We start from the raw sequence: 21,367 nt of genomic DNA, 5'->3' as shown, positions 1-21,367 counted from the left end.
ATGAACTCAGGGCCTCGGGTCCAGGTGCACATCCCACATCCATGGTTCCAGAATTTTCAGTTCTGTTCTGCATTCCCTCCCTTTTGATCAAAGTCTTCAGTACCTAATCGTAGTCAGGCACCATCCTGTTCTTCTGGTCTCTTGGCAGGAGATTTGCGAATGGAGACGATTCACTACAGATCCCATACCTCCTCCTGTTCCGTGTTCTCCCTCTTCCTGTGTTTCTTATGTGAACAATTCTGGTCATTGTGCCGTGGGGGCTGCAGCTCAAGTCCACCAGCTGCTCTAAGGGGGAAAGATGAGGCTGTCATTAAGGGGAGCACCGTTGCCTGGTTCCTATTTGCGACCGTAGTCCATGGCCTTGAAGGAAGCAGTTGGAACCAGTTCAAAGCCAATTGTCAAAACTCTGGACAACTACCACCGTCCGTTGCCACATAGCGTATCTACTTGGGCGGGAGCCGCTTTAACCTCTGTCCTAGTTAGTATCCGCTGTCTTATTTAACCTCTATCTTAGTTACAACTGAAATACGGTACCTGGGTGACTTTACCAAACAGAAACGTCTTCTCACAGTTGAGGCGGCTGGAAGCCCCACTTCAGGATGCTGCCTCCAGGAGAAGGCTTAGTCTCTTCTGAGCTTCTGCCCTGGGGGGGGGAGCGGGGGGGGCATGGGGCTTAGTAATCCTCTGTTCCCATCTCTGCTTGCCCACATTCTTGATTAATCTCACTTAGAGATCGGTAGACCGGGAAGCAAAGGAAAGCGGACCCAGAGCTTGGGTTTCCATGAAAACGTTTTATTAGCGTTAATGACCTGCCCAGTGTTTAGATTGGAATGAGAGTAAAGGGGGCAGGGTGAGGAGAGATCGGAAGACAGTAAAGGGAGAAAGTAAAAACGGGGCGAGCTAGAGAGAAGATGAGACAGAAGGACGGATGTGCACCCACAGGAGAAGGTGAAGAAAGAGAGCGAGCGCAAACAAGGGAATCCTGCGTTAATCAACTTTGGGGACAGAAAGAATCATGTCTAAAAGGCACCTGTGCTTTCCTCCAATTGGCTGTGGCACCAGCAGAATGGTGGAGAGAGGGCGGAAGGTTTCTGTGGGATGTCGTGAGAAGGCCAAGTGTCACGTTAAGCTTGGTCGGGATGGAGAAGGGGTTAGGGATGCTGGCTGTGACTGAGAACCACAATGTTACTGCTGGACCCTTTATATATCAAGTTAAGGCTTGAGGGGTGCCTGGTGTTTTCAATTGCCTCCGATGTATATGAAAGTTGGGTGATGAATAAGGACTACCGGGGATGAACTGATGCACATGATGAGGGTGCTGAGAAAGAATACTGAACTGATGCATGTGAACGAGGGTGTTGAGAAAGAGTATTTAACGTATCACAGGCAGCCAGAAGAACAAGTCCTGGAGGAAGCACAGTCAGAATTATCCTTACAAGCGACAGTGCTGAGACAACATCAGTACTTTGGACGCAGTCCCGGGGCAAGGATGTGATGCTTGGCAAAGGAGAGGGTCCCCAGGAGAGAGGCAGGCCCTCCGTGAGCAGGATTAGCACGGCAACCGCCACAGTGAGATCAGCCAACTGGATGGCGCAGAGCCAGGCGGTGTTGCCTTCTGTTCTTAGGGTCCTCGGAGTTCAAGTTGACTCCACAGTACCTAACAATAGCAACAACAACAGCCACTGCAGCGTTCAGTCAGCCTGCAGGTCTGAGACGGGATTCACCCCAAGTCTTCATTTTCAGCCAACCAACAGACAACTCAGTGAGGGTAACAATAACACTCTGGAGGTGTGCGCATTCCTGAGGACCATCAACATTTGAGGTGCACAGGGCAGCATTTACCCTAGGGCAAGTTCAGAGGGGTAGGGAAGAAGGCGGAATGGAAACAGGAGCCACAGGGAGTAGATGGTTCGTTGTGGGCGTTGCATTGAAGAAGATGAAGCAAAGTGCGTGTGTGACTTGTTGGAGGGACCATCAATCGGCCCTGTAAACCTTCTTGCAACTCCCAATACAAAGCGCAGAGAAAGGATGAGAGAAAGGAGTCCCACGTAGGCTCCCAGCCCAATCTACTACCCTTAGCTTGGGGCCTTGGGCCAGCTTCGCAGGCTCTTTGCTCACCTGTGAAAAGGGCTACTAGGGCCCGTGGTCCTCGTTAGATTGCTGAAAGGATCGCCTAGGAGCCGTGGTGGTGCAGTGATGAAGGGCGAGCTTGCTCACCTAAACACTGGCAGCTGCTCCACAGGTCAGAGGACTCCATGAGCTGCTCCCCAGACACGACAGCCTAGGAAACCCCGTGGGGCCATGCTACTCACTCAGTCTTGCAGGCTCTCTGAGTTACAGTCCACTGGACCGCAAACAAGTTGTTGTTGTAAGGTGTCATTGCATCGGCTCCGATCCATCGCGACCCTACGCACCCCAGGACTGGGCACTGCCCAGTCCTGCTCCATCCTCACAGTGGTTCCTAGGACTGAGCCCATCATTAGCAGTCACTGTATCGATCCATCTCCTTGAGGGCCTTGCTCTCTTTGCTGCCCTTCTGCTTTTCCAGGCATGACGTGCTTCTCCAGGGACTGGTCTCTCCTGACAACATGTCCAAGGTTTGTAAGATGAAGCTCGACCTCCTTGCCACTAAGGAGCACACTAGTCTTACTTCTTCCAATATAAATCCCTCTGTCCATTTAGCATTCCATAGTGCTTCCAATAGCTTCTCCAGCACCATAAGTCAAGCACATCATTTCTTCTCCCATCTTCTTATTCAGTGCTCAACTAAACATGCATAGGAGGCCATTGAACATCCCATGGCTTGGATCAGGCACACCCGCGTTCTCAAAGTAGCATGCTTGTTTTGTAAAACTCTAATGAGGTCTTGTGCAGCGGATTTACCTAATGCAACACATCTTTTGATCTCTTGACTGCTGCTTCCATGAGCATGGATTGTGGGTCCAAGCAAGACAAAATCCCTGACAATTTCATCCTTTCTCCATTGATCATGATGTTCCCTCTGGGTCCAGTGTGAGGATTCTTGCCTTCTTTGCATTAAGTTGTAATCTATACCGAAGGCTGCCATCCTTGATCTTCATCAGCAAAGGCTTCAAGTCCGCCTCACTTTTTGTGTCATCTACAAATTTCAGATATGTTTAATAAGCCTTTCTCTAATCCTGATGTCACGTTCTTCTTCATGGAAGCCAGCTTCCCTGGAAGGCCCTTTGAAGCCTGTTCCTCATTATCTCAACACGTATGCCTCCACTGACAGACGTGTGGTCTCTGTGATGAGGAACCAAATACCAAACCCTTGGCCATGGGGTCGATTCCAACTCATGGCGTTGCCCGCGAGGACCGAGAACTGCCCCTGTGGATTTCTGAGGCTGTAAACCTTTATGGTCGTGGTTCTCAAACTTCTTAATGCCGAGACCCTTTAATACAGTTCCTCAGGTTGTGGTGACCCCAAGCATACAATTATTTTCATTGCTACTTCATCACTGTCATTTTGCTACTGTTATGAATCAGGTGACCCCTGTGAAAGGGTCGTTCGACCCCCCCCCAAAGGGTCGCGACCCACAGGTTGAGAACCACTGCTTTACGGGAACGAAGCCTCGTTTTTCTCCTGTGGAGCAGCTGGTAGATTCGAGCTGGTGCCCTTATGATTAGCAGCCCAACATGTAACCTATTATGCCACCGGGGCTCTTGGCGATGAGGAACAATGGTTGGAAACTGAACCCAGCTCCTGTCACTAAACTGCCTCTGCTCCCCCAGGCCAGACAGGAAGGGCGGCTTTCTTATGCTCTGCCCTCACTGGACTCTGGCTGCTTCCTTTGCTTCCTCTGCCCACTTCCTGGAACGCCCTGGCCTCTGTTCTCCTGGCGAGTCAAAGGCTAACTGTCCCACCTGCAAGGAGCTTCCTCCAGCTGCCGCCTGCGGTTCTCCTCGCCTCAAGCGGTTCTGACTGGTATTTGGTTGACACCGAGTTGTTTTTATTGGCTGATTTTAAAGCGAATGGCCTCAATTTATTTATTAATTGTTAACCTCGCAGTGCGGAAGCATACACCAAAGATGAACCCAACGTTTACCAATACAAGTTCCATGGATCAGGTGGTAGCGGAGTTAGAAACTCATCAAGGTAGGCTGTCGGTGAACCCAGGTCAATGCGGTCAGCGAGACATCCCACGGAAATCCTGATGGACCCAGTTTGGTTCTTCTCCAACGTCTTCTCTTGGAGTTGTACCTGAACTTATGACCACTTTCATGGATTCCGCTGGGGGAAAGGGGCCTTTTGTTTCCTGGCCAGGAAGCTCCTGATCCTGAAACTCTCCGGAGAAGGCAGTGTGACGCTGGAAGGCAGGCACACTCAGGAGGCCCAGAGCCCGAGGCACCGAGTTGTTTACCTGCCTCGGTGTCCTCCGGGGCAGGCTGGGTGGCACTTCCGCCTGTATTCCCAGGCACTCCTCAATGTGGGCTGGCATGTATGAGTGAAGGGTCTGGGGACAGAATTCTTCCCTCCCTCCCTCCCTCCCGTGGTGATGGGATGCTGCAGGGAATTGGAGCCTGCAAGAAATACTGAGCTGCCGGATACGAGCTTCTGTTTGGGTGGGGTGTGGGGGGGGAGAACCAAATAAAAAACTCTCTGCCCCCCAGTCACTGCCAACTCCTAGGGTAGACCTGCCCCGTGAGTTTCCGAGGAGTAGAATGCCTCGTCTTTCTCCTGGAGTTTGACCGCAGATAAAGCCATTAGCAGCCCAACGCATAACCACTGCCTCACCAGGACTCCTTATATTTCCTGTAAGTGGGTCCGTGCGTAGTTGTCCGTTTATGAGAGACTTATTTCATGTAAGAGAGCCTCAATGGCGTGGTGGGTTACATGTTGGGCTGCTACCAGCAAGGTCAGCAGTTTGAACCCGTCAGCCACTCTGAGGGAGAAAGAAGAGGCTTTCTGTCCCCAAACAGCCTGGGGAACCCCCGGGGGCAGTTCTGGGGCGTCTTCTAGTGTAGCTAGGAGTCGGAATTGACTCGATGGCAGTGAGTTAGGGTTTTTTAGTTTATTTCATGTAGCTTGTCTTCAAAGTCCATTCACGTAGTAGGTGCCAGGACTATATTTCTCACTATGGCTGAGACATTTTCTGTGCTATGGATGGGCCCCGTTTTGTTCATCAGTCATCTGTGATGGACACTTGTATTGCTGGCTATGGTAAATGGGGCTGCAGTGGGTATCAGTGTCCAACGATCTGTTTGGGTTCCTACTTCTAAATCTTTTGGGGTTTAGCAGTGGAATTTCTGGGGCATGTGGCAACTCTAGGGCCTGGGTGGCATAGTGATTACATGTTGGGTCAGCAGTTCAAAACCACCAGCTGTCCAGAGCGGAAAGATGGAGCTTTCTGCTCCCGTAAAGATTACAGTCTCAGGAACCCATAGGAGCAGCTCTACCGTGTCCTAACGAGCTGAGTTGGAATCGAGCCAATGGCAGTGCATATGGTAGCTACACGTAACTTGTGGACGCTTGAGTAGCTTCCAGCAGGTTTCCTAAAGTGGCCGTGTCATTTTCATTCCCACCAGTGGTGGAGGAGGGTTCTCGTTTCTTCTCGTCCCTGCCACGGCGTTGCTATTTTCCCATGAGACCCTTTTAGCGGCGCCTTGTGTGCTTTTCTTTGCTTTTCCGTAACGACCAGAGATGCTGAGCGTTTTTCCTCGTGTGTTTATTGATCATTCGTATACCTCCTTTGGAAAGTAATGCAACTGGTGGTGTTTTTGAGTCGTGGGAGTTCTTTATATATCCTCGATGTTAGACCCTTCTCAGAGTTATGGTTACCATCTGTCCTGAGCCCCCACCCTGCTGCCCGCTCTGTGGGCCATCTCTGAACTTTCTTGATAAAGTCATTTGACACCCCAACGTTTTGAAGTTTGCTGAGGTCTGATTTATCTATTTTGTCTTTTGTTGTTTGGACTTTTTTCATGTCCTTTCTAAGACTCCGCTGTCAAAGACTAGGTCCTGAGATCACAGTGATGAGGTCTAAGAGTTTCAAGGTTTCATCTCTTGTAAGGACTCCTGGTAGTATAGTGGTAACGTGTTAGGCTGTGATCTGAAAGGTTGAAAGTTCGAAACCACCAGCTACTCCATGGGAGAAAGATGGGGCTTTCTACTCCTGTGAACAGTGATAGTCTCAGAAACCCACAGAGGGAGTTCTACCTTGTCTTCTAGGGTTGCTTATGAGTCAGTATTGACTTGATAGCAATAAGGCTTTAAAAAATGTTTAATATTTAGGCCATTGACTATTTTATGTTCATTTGTTAATATAGTATGAGGTGTGGGTCCAAGTTCACCCTTTCCTACAGGGAGATCCAGTTTTCTGAATTTGTTGAAGAGACTGTCAGCACACTTGTCAAAAATTATTTGACCATAGGTGTATGAGTTTATTCCTAGACTCTGAAATGTTTTTGTTGGTCTGTTTTTTAAAAAAATAATTGATTCTATTTTTTGTTGTGGAGAATGGATGCAGTGAAACAGCTCTCCAACGATTCTCACCTGTGTAACTCAGTGACCTCAGTTAGCGTCTGGGACTTGCACAGCCGTTCTGAGTCCTTCTGCCTTCCTGAGCATACACTCGCTGACTTCGCTTCCTGGCAAACTCTCTAGGTGTTGTCCACTGGCTTCCATATAGCTAGTTCCTAAGAGTACAATGCCTAGTGATTAAGCTAAACTCTGGTTGAATTTTAAGAAAAGGTCAGAGGATATTTTTGCCTTCAAGTTTAAAGTTTAGCTCAGGGAAATGGTTTCAGGGGTTTCGTGCAGACTGGATCCAGTCTGGAGTCAATGGGAATGTGAAATTCTGTTCTGCACTTCTCCCCTTTTGGCCAGGATTCTTCTATGGAATATGTCACATACCTTTCTGACTCCTCACTTCATACTTCTTATAGGGCCTCAGGTGTCTTCCTAAATCAACTGCTGTTTTATTTGCCTGTTTTATACCTTTGCAAGCCTGGGTGGGGGGAGGCATAGAATTATAGAGCCCTAAAGAAAGACAAGGCTTTCTACTCCCACAGAGTTGCAGTCTCAGAGACTCGCAGGGACCGTTCTACCCTGTTCTATAGGGTCGCTGGATGGCAGTGAGTATGCTGTGCCTGTAGTCTTTCTCTCTGGCCTATAGCATAAAGGTCAATGCCCTCGCACGTCATTGGAAGCCTGCCACGGCCTGCTCCTTGGCCTTCTCCTCACTTGCTTCTCTTGGTACCGGCCCCACTCTCTCCCTACCCGTCTCCTCTGCTCGGCCTCCCCAGGCTCCCCAGCACGGCCCGGGCACATCGTGCTCTTTTCAAACTCCAACTGCTGTTGCTTTTAAAGAACTCTCACATTTTCACAGACAGTTCCACAGTGAATTGGGCCTCCATTTGACAATTTCGACACAGATTGTTCAGCGACATCGGTTACATTTTTTTTAACCACGCGTCAGTATTTTCTTGAATTGCATCCTGGTTCCTTTCCCAGTACTTCCATTACCCTGCTGTCCCCTCCCCCCACCCATCACCTTATCTGTGCCTTAGAGGTGTTGGTGATCTTTTGGTCTCAGATAGATGCTTTTCCAATGGCGGACCATATTCACGGATGATGACTTTACGTGCCTCTCTGTTATTTCACCACAAGGGGACCTCAGGGGGTGGTTTTGGTTCAAGGTTCAGGCCTGTGGGCTTCGGGGGCTCCTCTGGTCTCACCTGGTGCAGTAAGTCTGGACGTTTGAACCATTTGAGCTCCATTCTGCGTTTCCTCCTATTCTCTCAGCGGCCATCAATTAGGGTCACTGGGCACCATCTAGTTCCTCTGGCCTCAGGGTATTTGAGACAATGGCTGGACCAGTTTCTTTGATTCTGTGGTTTCCTCATTTCTCTTTTGCTTTTGAGGAGCAGAAACCAATGGTAGCATCTTAGATGGCTGCTCCAAAGCCGTGAAGACCCCAGACTTCCCACACCTGGCAGAGAGGCAGAATATGATTTTTCGATGCCAGTTCCCCGAATGCCCCCTGGGACGAAAGTCCTAAGCCTCCAATCCCAGAAAACCATTCTCGTAGTGTGTTCGCCTGTGTCTGAGAAGTATCTGTGACCACGTAAGTGCATGTAGATGCTTCACTCTGTGCACACATACGTAGTCACATTTACCAAGGTGTGCCCCTAGGTGAAGGTTTCCTTTACTCTGGTCAACCTGTGCTTGTTACGACTCCATTCTGGTCTGCTTTCCACAAACCCCTCCCCCCAGCCTGCCCTGATCGCTACTTCACAGTGAGCCTCCGTTTGGGACACCCTCTATTTTCCTCTGAGCGGCATCCGTCCTCGGCCACGTTCAAATGCCACTTGCCCACTGCCTCTCGGGTGTGGGCGTAGTGAATGGTTCCGTCCGTTGGCCTCTATGTATTGGGTGGATGCTCTGTACCACACCTAGATCCCATCTCCTTAGACTTTGTTCGCCTGGCCCAGGGGCGGCTGTGTAACTCAACAGTAAGGCCCTTGAAGGGAGTTGTCATGGATTCTCATCTCCTCCCTCTCCCCTGCTGGGGCTTGTAACTAGTGTCAAAGAACACATACTTACTAAATTATTTTTTTGAATGAGTTAATGGTTAGAAAAAGAAAACCTGTTGGTAAGTCATCTTTAACCCTTAGAGAACCTATACCTGGATTCCGTGACTTTAAAACTTTACCGTGCCCTCTTTCCCCTGAGGAGCAGTTGGTAGATTTGAATCACTGACCTGTTGATTCACAGCCCAATGCTTACCCCACTGAACCACTGTGGTTCCATCAGAATCCACTGGCAGCTTGTGTGTGTTGGCCAGCCCCACAGTCGGAAGGGTCTTGAGGATCGGAATGTGCGATTAAGGAAAAATAAATAAGACAGAAGTGATTGGGCACCGGGCTCATCTCCCGTGTTGGAATAAAAGAGAGCCCGCTGATGAACAGAGGTATAGGATAGTCATGAGACGTGCAAGCCGCCACCAGGAACATGTACAGTAGATTGGGCAGAGTGTGAATCTGAGCTACCCGGAGTTCTTTGGGGAGGACATGTCAAAGGAAGTGTCTGGCAGGCGAGTACACCCTAGTGCCAACTATTGACAATCGCTCCACAAGAACAATACACACCACACAGCGGGTGCTTATAGAGGCACACATATTCTTGACTGTGTGTGAAATTAGGCCCCTGTAGGAAGGAACATCAATTTATAGGGGGTACGGGTGAAGAGCCTGTTTCCTGGAGAGCTATATACATCTGGTTTCCTCATAACTACACAAGATCAGGGTGGGTACTTCACTTTAAGTACCGGGCATCTAAGAGACAAAGGACAAACGGACTCAGTGTGATATAAAACAGGAGTCCGGACTGCTTTTAGCTAGAGATGTCTTACAGCAGGACAGTGAAAAGCCAGATGATTCCCGGATGCATCTTCTAGCACTATCAAGGCAGTCTGCTATTGTGATCCATCGATTTTCCTTGGCTAACTTGTGGAGCCTGGTGGAATAGTGGTTACGCATTGGGCTGTTAATTACAAGGTCAGCAGTTCAAAACCATCAGCTGATCCTCAGGAGAAAGACGAGGCTTTCGACTCCCTTATAGAGTTAAAGCCTCGGGAACTCAGTGGGGACAGTTCTATCCTCTCCTAGAAGGCCCCTGTGAGTCAGAATCAACCTGATGGCAGAACATTTGAAACATGTTTGGAAATTTTGGAAGGAGACTGCCAGATCTTTATTCCTCATCTGTTTTCGCCTGAATGTTCTGCTGAAACCTATCCATCATGAACGTCCCTGCTGGTATTTGAAATACCAATGGGACAGCAGCCAGCGCCCCAACAACAGGCTGGCCACCCCATCGACACCCGAGGTGCATCCTTAACAGCGGCAGTTGCTGAGAGAGTTGGCAGTGGGGGTGGGTAGTGTCTGAGGGGTGATATGGCATCACACCAAACCAAGCCCAAGAAAGAGGGCAATTCTGCCTCTCTGGCCCGTCCCGACTCCCATCAGGTCAGCCGTGTCCTCCCTCGATTTGATGGGGAGCCTGACTCTGCAGGTGATATTCGGCCTGTTCCCAAGAGAGCCGCTCCTCTGCCTCACTTAGAGCCCAAGGCCCTGCACAAGGGCACATGGGGACAGATGGACATTTTGAGTCCACGACTGATGCTTTTCAGATCGCTTTCACACGACACGGTCACCCCAGGGGGAATTCCAACAGGAAGTCATTATCAATCAAACGTCCATTTGCTCTTGTTGCAGGTACCAAAATCCTTTTAATTTATTTTGTAAGGGAAAAAGAAAAGGCAAGACTGAAATAGTGCCCGGTATGTCTTTGTCCCTGCAGGTTCCTGGCGTTGACCCCGTGGAGAGTATATCACCTGATCTCAGTCATGATCCTTGGGCGTGTTATTATGCAAATCATCAAGGAGATGGTTTTGTCGAGAATAAGAGGTAAGAAAATGCACCAGTTTTTTTGTTTGTTTGTTTGTTTGTTTAGTGGTATTTCATTTGCAGGGCTCTGAATGACTCGTGTCTGTGCGGCCACATGAACCAATTCGGAAGAAATCGGAAGCAGCCAAATGATTAGTGACCGTGCTGAAGTGAAAGTTCTCACGGGCTCTTCGAGCCAGGCCCCTCCTGCTCCCACCAAAGGATTGGGTGGCACCATGCAAACAGGGTGTGTGAAAAACCTAAAATAGGAGATTGGTCAGATTTAACTGCCACACTCATCGCAGAAGTAAGAACAGAGAAGGAATTGTGGGGCCTTCTCCTGGAAGAGGAGCCACTTGTGGATCACATTCAAGATCCCGAAGTGGCAGAGGCTGAGATCCAGGGCACCAGAAGCCGAGGCAGAGAGCCCATGAGACAGAGCAGACGAGCACTGCCAAGACCATGAGACTGTGAAGCAGCACAGCCGGCTGGCTTCCTGGCCTATAGCAGCCTAGGCCAGGGGACTCTGACTGAGAGACGGAGGCTCCTGAGAAAGGCTCGGTTGCTGGCTGAGGAGAGGTGGTGTTAGGGACCAATGGCTGTGTCCTTACTGTTGACTGAGCCTGACTTGTAATCTTTTAATTTCTCTAGTAACCCTCATAATCCCGAGTATCGTCTGTGAGTCGCACTGCATTGTTAACCCAGCAGAGAGGTGGTGCCGTGGCAGGAACAGGTGGTGTCTCATTAAAGAAAGATGGAGGGCAGAGGCATGCCTGACTCCTGCCTGATGACAGTTAGCTGTGGCTTTCCGTGGAGATGGAGTCTCCTCCCTGGCGTGGCGAGAGCACCTCAGATGAGGCCTCCATCTCATTCCCTCAGTTACATGGGCATCGGCTTGGTTCTGCTCGATGTCATAATGTAGTTCAGAGACCAGTCGCTGGAGAAGGGCATCATGCTTAGTAAAGTGGGGTGCTATTGGAGACGAGGGCGGCCCTCAAGGAGATGGAGAGACACAGTGCCTACAACAGTGGGCTTATTCGTAACAACCTGTGTGTGGATGCACAAGACTGGGTACCAGTTTGCTTGGGTCTACATGTGGTCACTCTGAGGTAGAGCTGACTCAATAACACCTACTAATTAATGTCCCAATCTGAGCCGCTGCTTCTGAGCAAAAGATTTACATGCTATTTTTTTTTCATTCTGGGCACTGTTCTGTGGGATCTCATTTTGGTCTTTACGTAGGCTGCTGTGAGGATGTCGTCGTCGTTAGGTACCATCCAGGTGGTGCTGACCCATCGTGGCCCCACGCACAACACAATGATGCGCTCCCTGTCCAGTGCCATCCTCACAGTTCTTACATGTGAGCCCACTGTCGCCGCCCCTGTGTCCCTCCATCTCACAGAGGGCCTTCTGCTTTACCAAGCACGATGTCCTCCTCCCGGGACTGCCCTCTCCTGGCAAGGTCCCTCGCATGTACGTGCTACGTGATGAAACCGAGCCATTAGCAACGGACAAACCCCACTGCCGTTGCGTCCATTCCGACTCCCGAGGAACAACCCGCGTACGTTGTTCAGCAATTCCAGCTGCACCCACAGCACAGAGCAGACCGCCTCCTAGGGTTCCTAGGGCCGTCCATCTTTATGGGAGCAGACGGCCATGTCTTTCTCCCACGGACCTGTGGGTTATCAGCTTAGCAGCTATCCATTAGAAGACAGACTAGCTTACATGCAGATGCCCTTGGCCTCACTGAAGAAAGTGAATTCAGGGCTTACCCTCCTCCACACACCTGCTGCCTTTGAGTAAATTCCCGCTCATAGAGACCGGATAGGACGGAGTGCAGGGCTGTCCTTCGGGGTTGTTGAGACTGCAGCGGCTTAATATCGTTTTACAAAGTGAGTTGATGATGCTGAAAAACGAATTTTAAATGGTAAATTTAAAAGTGAGACATTGTTATATTTTAATGTACCGTATGTACTCGTGTATAAACTGAGTCTTTGGGCACATTTTAATGGAGTTTTTGTGGTAAAATTAGGTGCCTCAGCTGATATTCGGGTCGGCTTACATGCGAGTATATAAGGCAGTTAAGATGTTGTGGGGGCCACAGTGACTGTATGCACCGCAGTCAAGCTTTCCTGTGCTTAGAGGTGCCTCTTCTCTATTTTGGGAAGAGTTTTTGGTATATGGACAGAAAGCCCTTCTGGGAAACTTGATGTCAGGAAACTAATTTGGTGGAGTAGATGGGTGGAGGTCAATGGTAAAGATAGTTTGACACAGCGGTGTGTCAGAGTGTGAAGGTCCTTCCTTCATTGTAGTGTTCTGGGAAGGCGCGCGCGCGGGCGCACACACACACACACACACACACACACACACACACATTCTCCTCTTCCCATGCTGCCCACTTCTCATTGCCCCATCCTCCTAACTTCTCTTGGTCTTTCTCTCCTTCCCTCTACTCTGCATTTCAGAATCAAGGCACATGACGATAAGTTCTAACCTCCCCAGCCCCCTACCATCCTTAATTTCCCTTTTCCGTTTCTCTCTCTCTATTTTGTTCCATTGTAAGCATATGTGAGGGGCCCTGGGGAAGGGCCACCCAAATGAGGAAGGCCCTCGATGAGCTGGACGGACGCAGTGGCTTCAGTGTGGGCTCAGGCACGGGGACAATTGTGGGGATGGCGCCGGCCTGGGCAGTGCTTTGCTCGGGTGTGCGCTCAATAGCACCTAACAAAAACAACATTCTTCACCCTAGTGCAGTCGGACCCTTGTTGTCCTGTGATAGTGGAGACTAGACCAAAGCCAGGCGCCCGTGTGTGTGGCAAACGCCCGTGGCTACGACTCGGTGTGTGGCAGAGTAGAGGTGTGTCTTGGTTCACGTCTGCGACCTCTCAGAAGCAGATCACCAGACCTGTCTTCTGATTCCCCCCTGGATGGCATTCGAGCCCTCAACCTTCCTGTTAGTAAGAGTGAGTCGAACCATTTGCACGAGCCAGGTAATTCTAGATTTAAGAAAGCCTATCCTTCTACTAAGGAGCCCTGGTGGCGTAGCAGTTAAGAGCTGATCGGTGGTCCATAAGGTCAGCAGTTTGAAATTACCCGTGGCCCTTCTGGGGAAAGACAGAACTTTCTAGTCCCGTGAACAGTTCCAGTCTGGGAAGGGGCAGGTCTATCCTGTCCTATAAGGTTGCTGTGAGTCAACATCAACTGGATGTTATTGGGAATCCTTCTACTGCAGAGCAGAGTGAGGCATGCCCAGTCACTGTGTACCATGCGCACCACAGACACAGCATTGCCCACCGCGTGGGTGTGTTTGGTCATCAGCCAGTATGCACAGCATCCCCTTCTGTGATTCTGTGATGGCACTGGGCTTCCTGTGGGGGCTTACACCCCACCCGACCCCACCCCCAACGTTCTGCCCAAAGGTACCTTCCCACCCCCTCCCGTCACCCCCCACCCCCCTTCTCAGAGTTGTCCCTAGACCACAGTGCTCTGGAAACAGCCCCCCTCTCTCTCTCTTGAGAGGAAAGCAGATTCAGGCAGGCAGCATGCCCCGGTCTCCTGTGACTCTGAGGAGACACCGCTGCCCGCCTTGGCCTCCTCTCTCAGAGTCTCTCAGGACAAAGGTCCATTGGAGTCTCAGGACGAGTTGTCAGGGACCCTGACTTGGCAGGCCGTTCAGCCCAGGGCATCGCTGGGATCAGTTGGGTTCTGGAAGGCATAGACTTGGGGCAAGTGAGATCCAGACGCAGTCCCAGTAGTCTCATGGCTTCCGTCAGAACTGCCAGCCACTCATTTGATTCCTGGCTTTATAGCAACATCAATGAAAGGATCGCCACCACAGCAAGGCCCACGGGCGGCTCCGCCATCCTCCACCTCTCCCGACTTCCCCACATCCTTCAGTTTCTTTGGCTAATGCTGTGCAACATCTATTGTGAACAATTTAATTATGCTTTAGATGAATCAGTGTTCTTCAGGAAAAGCAACAAGAGACAGTGGAACAGAGGGAAAGAGGGAGAGGAAGGGAGAGAGGACATAGCCAGGAATTGGCCTCTCTGAGAACATGTCCAAATTATGTGAGACAAATAAAACATGTGAGGGGGGAAAGAGGGGTAGAAGAAGAGGGGGAGGAGGTAGAGGAAGGGTGAGTGGACTGGAGATGAGGGATTTATTTTAAGGAATTAGCTGACACCACTCTGGGACCGGCAAGTTCCAAATCCATAGGTCAAGTGGGCCGGAAACGGCCTCCGGATATTTCTGTTACAGTATCGAGGCAGAATCTTCCTCTCAGAATCCTCAGTGTGCTTTGGTAGATACCACTGATTGGTAAGGCCCACCCGCATTCCCAAGAGCTATCCAACGTTAGCTGTCAGTGTTAATCACTTCAACAGAATGCATCCATGACAGCGTCTTGGCTTGTGTCTGCCAAACGGCGGCTAGGTGCTGTGGAGTCGGTTAGGCTCCTAGTGCCCCGTGTGCAGCCGAACAAACATTGCCCCATCCTGGACCATCCTCACAGTTGTTCCGATGTTGAAGCCCAGGGGACAGGGCCCCGTAGCATGCAAATTAACACGTAAAATGAACTGTCCTGTACCCTGTCCTCCCAGGGACTCCCTTTAATGGGAGGAAAAGTGAAAACAGGGATCCCTCACTTTGTGAACGTTTGGTTTTATGCCCCTTTGCTTTCCTGAAAGACCTACCTGAGTATGTGTGTTTGCTAATGGAAAGAAATCCAGAGTGAATTTTCGCTCTTTATGAAAGGTGCCAAGTGAGACCAGCTGCCCACGTTCGTTTTGCAGCAAGCTATCAGGAGGCGGTGGGCACCCTGAGCGACGAGAGTCCCCCCCGCCCCCCAAGCCCCTTCCTCAGGAACGACACTCAGCATTGACCAGCCATTGCTGTGTACTCTTCTGTGTCGCTTAGTGTTCTTCCAGGTTGTGTGTGTTGTGTATTATGAGTTGGTCGCTTATCCTTGGGGATGGTGTGCTTCACTTCTGGTGCTGGGGAAGAGTATTGAAAATACCATGGACTGCCGGAAGGACAAACTCACCTCTCTGGGAAGAAGTAAGGCCCGATGCGCCTTAGAGACAAGGATGGCGAGATTTTGTCTCACATCTTTTGGACATGCTGCCGGAAGGGGCCAGTTCCTGGAGAAGGACTTCATGCTTGATCAAGTGGAGGGTCAGCGAAAAAGAGGAAGGCCCTAGACAGGACAGATGGGCAACAAGACAGATGGACACAGTGGCTGCAATAATGGGCTCAAGCGTGGGGACAATTGTGAGGCTGGCTCAGGTCGAGGAGGGATTTTTCTGTTGCGCATAAGGTCGCTGTGGGTCGGAACTGACTCGGTGTCTCTCACAGCAATACAGTTTGGGTCTGGGAATACTCAGAATTCCCCATATCAAGGAGTGGTAATTATGACATCACTTAAGCCACGTTGGCTGATGAACCACCTCATCGGAATGCTCTGCTTTTGGACAGTGACGGGCAGGGGGCTCCTGTCCCGTCTTGTGAAACACAAGGGAGCCCATCTGTCTGTGTTGTGAGCTCCGGCAGAAGGGCCTTCCAGCAGTGATGGATTTCTCTCACATCCTTCCTGTTGTCGTGTCTCTCAGGTTCCTGCTGGCCTGAGTTGACTCCTTCCTCCCGGCCTGGGGCCACTCTTCTTTGGTGTGGTCAACAGCTCCTGCATCCGTGCTTTCCCTTCACCCCCTCTCCTTCTCTCTCATCGCCATGGAACGTGCCACGTGCCCCCTTGCTCCAGGCTCCCTCGGAGAGCCTCAGCAGAGATTAGTTCGCTTCCTCTGCACCTGTAGTTTATGGGAGCCTGATCTTCACATCACTTCTGTAGCGAGGGCATTTTCCACCATTATCTCGTTACACCTGTCCTCCTGCAAAATCAACACGATTCACATAAGTCTTCATGGCCCTCCCGGGTTGTCTCCTGTAAGGGGGTTTCCAAAAGTTCATGGAAAAATGGGTTTGAAAGATAATAGATTTCGCCATAAACTTTTAGAAGCTCCTTTGATTCTCCAGATTGGATCTTGGCCTACCTACTACATTCATTTCTACGTTCTTTGCTTCTTCGTAATTTCGGCTTCTACCGTAATGACTTGTCTACTGAGTTGGTTTGGGTCACCTACGGACATGGCCTCCTCTTTGACCTTGAGTTGTTGGAAGTTCTCTGTCTTCAAGATCTACCCCAGGTGTATCCGTTCTCAGTGCAGTTGAATGGGCTCTATGCTCTCAGCTTGACTCTTGTCCTATGTAGCCTCTCGCTGCTGCCACTGTCCCGTGGCCCGTCGTTGTCCTAACGCCCCTTCCTTCCTTAGGTCTGACTGTAGGCATGACATAAGCAGGTTATTTCAGCAATTCTGGGAGTACCATTCTAAAGTTCCTTCTTCTCTTACCCATCAACCATACACTGTTCCCCAATCTCCGACAATAAACGGAACAAGTACCCCACTGTTACGCTTCCTCCCCTTTTACTTCCATGTTGTCAGAGGACCTTTGTATGTAACAAGGTGAATTGTCAACCGAATCCAACTCTCCAACTTTAACTGCGATCTCATCATGCTCATGAGTCCTTTGATCAATTTTATCGGCTTATAATTCAGCTATCTTACAGTCCAGTCGTTCCATCATGTTGAGAAGACTGGTGCAACCATCGCCACAATTTTAGAAGCTTTTCTTCATTCTTGTTAGCTCCCTATTCACCCCACCCTCCCCTGCATGACCTCCAGTCATCACGGATCCAGTTATTGTCTCTGGAGAGTCACCTACCCTGGATTTCACATGCCGAGGGCTTAGATTCTTTTGGATTGTTTATTTGCTTTAATATGACACCTAATTCCAAAAAGCTTCAGGTAGCAGATAAGTAACAGGAAAGACAAGGCTGCTAAAAAGTAAGGCTTCTCCTGGCAACAGAGAAAGGAGAGTCAGGAGGAGGAGGAGATGGAATGTGCAGCCAGCTGCCTCTTTGGCAACTCTCTGCTTTGCTGTAAGATCAAAACTGGGTGGCACTTGGCTGTGATGACTGAATATTTAGATCAAAGATTTCATAGGAGAATTTGTCGCTCCAGGCAAATAGAGACACATTTTTTTTTTTGGCTTTGGGTGGCTGCTTGGAAGCTTCTAAGATCCAAGGCACCACCACACTGCAAAGTAGTAGGTAGAGCAGAGTACCAAATATGTCATAAGGCCAACACACTGAGAAGAAACCATGCCCCAGCCCCCAGCTCCCGACCAGATGCCATTAGGTGTTTTGTGGTAGAAAGGCAGTCTCAGCAGCCACTCTGTCTGCTGTGGTCTTCATAAACATCTAGGCATGCCGTGGACAGATTGGTTGAGCTTTTTCTTTTCTTTTTTTAATACAAGAAATGGAGGCAGTAAGTCAGTAACAGGAGCATTGGTGCTGGCTACGGTTGCCGTGATTGTTTGGACAAAAATATGTCTTTTGTTAAATGTAAGTTTTACTTTTATATGCCTTAACTTTTATATGTGTGTTCATACAATATTTATTCTCTCATGATGGACTTGATTTACACTTACGCTCTATGTGTAACATACTGTAGCTTGTGTCAACACACCATTTCTCCTATGGACTGAGTCGTATTCTATTGTGTGGATGAACCTCGTTTGGTTTATCCACTCACCTGTTGACAGATGTGCCAACCTGGCCGATAAATACATGTGGGGTTAATTGAAGGGCGGAGGGATAAATGGCTCAGTGAGCCTCGCCTTTCTAGTTCTTGGACTCTTGCTTTGTGATCGTCAGACCAGGGTGCAGCTGCCTTAGCCAGTTCCCTGCTTCAGTTGGCAAGGCTCACTTCCTGCAAAATATCCCCAAGGTGAAGTTGCATGGACCTACCCCGATGCAGCCCGGGGTGCTAGAGCAGCCTGTGGAGACCCCTGCCAGCGCTGAGATGCTTAAACGTCCACTGACTTGGCTTTCCTCCTGCAATAGTTGTCATGGTGTATGTTTTGTGAGATGGAGGAGGACTTTGTGGATTGGTGTCAGACATATGGGTTAATGTTGGACTTGTGGGCTTGGGCAGCACTGGGTTGGGATGTTTTCTTGATGTGCACTTACCCTTTATATAACACTCTCTCTTCTACTTGAGTGTCTGTGGATTTGTTTCTCTAAAGTACCCAGACTAACACAATGGGTAGTTAGGCTGTTTCCACTATGGGCTACTGAGAATGGTGCTGTAAAGTACACCGCTGCACAAGTCTCTTCTCAGGCCCAATTCTCAAGTCTTTGGGGTACCTGTCTAGGAGTGGAGCTGCTGGCTCCTGTGGGGTTCTCGTTTTCATTTTGGGGAGAACCGCTGTCTTTTCTAAGCACCTGTGCCATTTCACATCCCACCAGCACTGGATACCTGTTCCCACTCGCCAGCGCCCTCACCAACATTGGTGCTTTTCCCTTTGTTTTGTTTTTGCCTTGGCCATCCCATCCGGATGGGAGTGTAGTGTAGTATCTCTGTGTGGTTTTGATTTGCCATTTCTCTGAGGACTCACGACATCTCTTCCTGTATTTTGTGGTCACATGAATGCCCTATTTTGTGAAATGCCCTTTCAACTCCATTGCCTATTTTATGATTGAGTTGTTTGGCTTTTTCGTTGGTAAGCTGTGACCTTTGTAAATATATATATTTTAAATGTTAAAATTTTACCAGATGTGTTAGGCAGGGTCCTCTAGAGAAACAAAACCAGGGCATTTATGATTATATATATGAAAGGATAGGTTTATACTGCGAGAAGGCATATAATAGCTAATTAGCCCACACAGCAGTACAGAGGACGCAGTTCAACTCACTTCCATGGAATAGCTTATATACTGAAGGTCCTTCAACTCATGCAGGCTGCCAGTCCAAGGTCAAGGAAGCAGACAGCAGAGTCTTTCCTCAGGCAAGACAAACGGAGTGGTCCTGCAGTCAGCAGACAGCAGGGTGGTGCAGCAACTTGGGAGCATAGAGAATCAGGCCCCGATGGGATCTGGAACTCAAGCAATGAACACACCCGCAGTGAAGGGACGCATGTCTCAAAGGAGCCTCAAGCTCTACCAACAGGATCCATAGGTTGGCTCAGCCCACAGGTAGTGCAGCACATGATTGACACAAAGAACTAGCTCAAGCAGCAGCACGCTGGTCCAATCACCAGGGAGGAAGAGAGAGGGATGCCATCCACAGAAAGTATTTATCTCAGTTGCCCTCCAGTCAAGCTGCCACCTGATTAAACTCTGCCCACATGTTCCTATGGAGGCCTAGTTGGCACAATAAACCTAAGTATCACACCAGATCTGTGGTTTCCAAAGACATTGTCTCCCTGGGTAGCCTGTGCTTTCACTTTTTTGTAAAGTCTTTTGATGAACAGAAGTTTTTGAAGACTTATGAGCTCCCTTTTAATTCCGTTTTGCCTTTTGCTATGTGTGCTTTTGGGTAAATAACCCATTGTTGAAATCTAGGCAGTGTTGACCCTGCTTGTTCTTATGAGAAACCACCCCAAGTATTTTATATGTGATAGAATCTCAATAAATACATGTTGACTGATTTCCCGAATTAGCCAGGTACTGGACTCACACTGTCTCATTAGATAAATTCTAAATGTCTAAATAGTTAAAGCAATCCAACTCTTCTTAAATTGCTGGGCATATCTCTAAATTGAAACATGCCTGAGAAGAAAAGTACCTCTGTTAACTTTCCCATTTCCCTTCTTCTTGTTGCAGGTGCACAGTTATGGAGAAGCCTCAGCGAAAGGTAGGGAGCGGTCTTTCCCTTGCTGTGCTAATGGAAGGCAAGGTGGGGAGGAAACTGAGTGGGCCACTGAGATGCGTCTATGAAATCATCTTTTAGTGACAGGCGCCAAGTCCAATAGTGGTCAAAGAGAGAGAGAAGATAAAGAAGCATACGATCAGGTTGAGGACGAGCATACACCAGAGCTTTGTTCTAAGAAATGGTTGTCCCTGTTCAATGGGCTCCGCATGCATTTGTGTGTGTCGATGTGGAAGTGAAGGGAGGAAGGCATCTCCTCTTGAGGTTTCCTGTCGGATTTCAGTTTTGGGCACCCACATGGCTGGCAGAGTAAGAGAAGCGGGCAGTGCTGAAGTCACAGGCTGTTCTGGACCCTCCTGGGAGGGTTGGCTGAGCTGTAAATGCATTGGGCTTTGGGTGTGGGGGGTGGGGAGCACAGAGGAGGAGGTGGAAGAGGCGCATCGGCAGGGCAGGGCCGTGCAGTTATGATTGATCTTGACTTCATGTCAGGCCAGGGAAAACCTGAACAACACTTCCATCGGCATCGCTCCAAGTCAGGCTGCTATTTCCAAATGAGATAATAATAATATTAATAATAACAGGATGGGGCAGTTTATGAGGAGAATGAATCTCTGTTCACCAGAGAAGCAGGAACAATAAAGGAAATTTGAGAGTTCATAAAAAACAAGCAAGAACCAAACTCCTTGCCATTAAGTTGATGGCGACAAACAGCAACCCTGTTGGACAGGGTAGAACTGTCCCCGTGAGTTTCTGACACTGTAACTCTTTGCAGGAGGAGAAAGCTCTGTGTTTCTCCTGTGGAGCCTTGGTGGTTTTGAACTTTGGACCTTGTGGATCATAGCCTAACGTGCAACCAATTCGTACCCCTGCAATATTTTACTGGGACTTTTAAAAAGTGTTAATCTGCCCTAAACATCTCTTGATATTATTTAGATGGTCAGGATCCTTGATTTATATCAAAGTGGCCACCATGAAATGAATACTTCAAAAAAAGGACAAAACAGTGTCATTAACAATTATATACTTATCCCAATAATGTAAGTTCCAGACCCCCCGGAGAGGCTGGCAGTCATATGATGAATAGGGGGGAGCTTCAGAAAGTTTATGGAATATTCCTCTGGTTCCTTGAGGCTTCCTCAAACCCCACTATCATGACCTCAGTCCTGCTGCCTTTCACGGTGGTCATGGGTACA

The 21,367-nt window shown here is 49.2% G+C and overlaps 1 protein-coding gene across 1 annotated transcript in view; it reads left to right on the top strand.

The window, feature by feature from the left end:
- The window catches only part of RETREG1 (reticulophagy regulator 1), a 149,524-nt gene that overhangs the window by 38,938 nt on the left and 89,219 nt on the right, over positions 1–21,367 (top strand). Inside the window, exons 2-3 of the mRNA XM_075540882.1 lie at positions 10,322–10,428; positions 20,129–20,159. Of these exons, the coding sequence (XP_075396997.1) occupies positions 10,322–10,428; positions 20,129–20,159 (138 nt within the window). The remainder of the gene's footprint in view (positions 1–10,321; positions 10,429–20,128; positions 20,160–21,367) is intronic.

The sequence above is a fragment of the Tenrec ecaudatus genome, chromosome 2, assembly GCF_050624435.1.
Source record: "Tenrec ecaudatus isolate mTenEca1 chromosome 2, mTenEca1.hap1, whole genome shotgun sequence".
NCBI classification, from domain to species: domain Eukaryota; kingdom Metazoa; phylum Chordata; class Mammalia; order Afrosoricida; family Tenrecidae; genus Tenrec; species Tenrec ecaudatus.
Note: the sequence above shows the minus strand (reverse complement) of the source record. Positions and strands in the feature narration are given on the sequence as shown.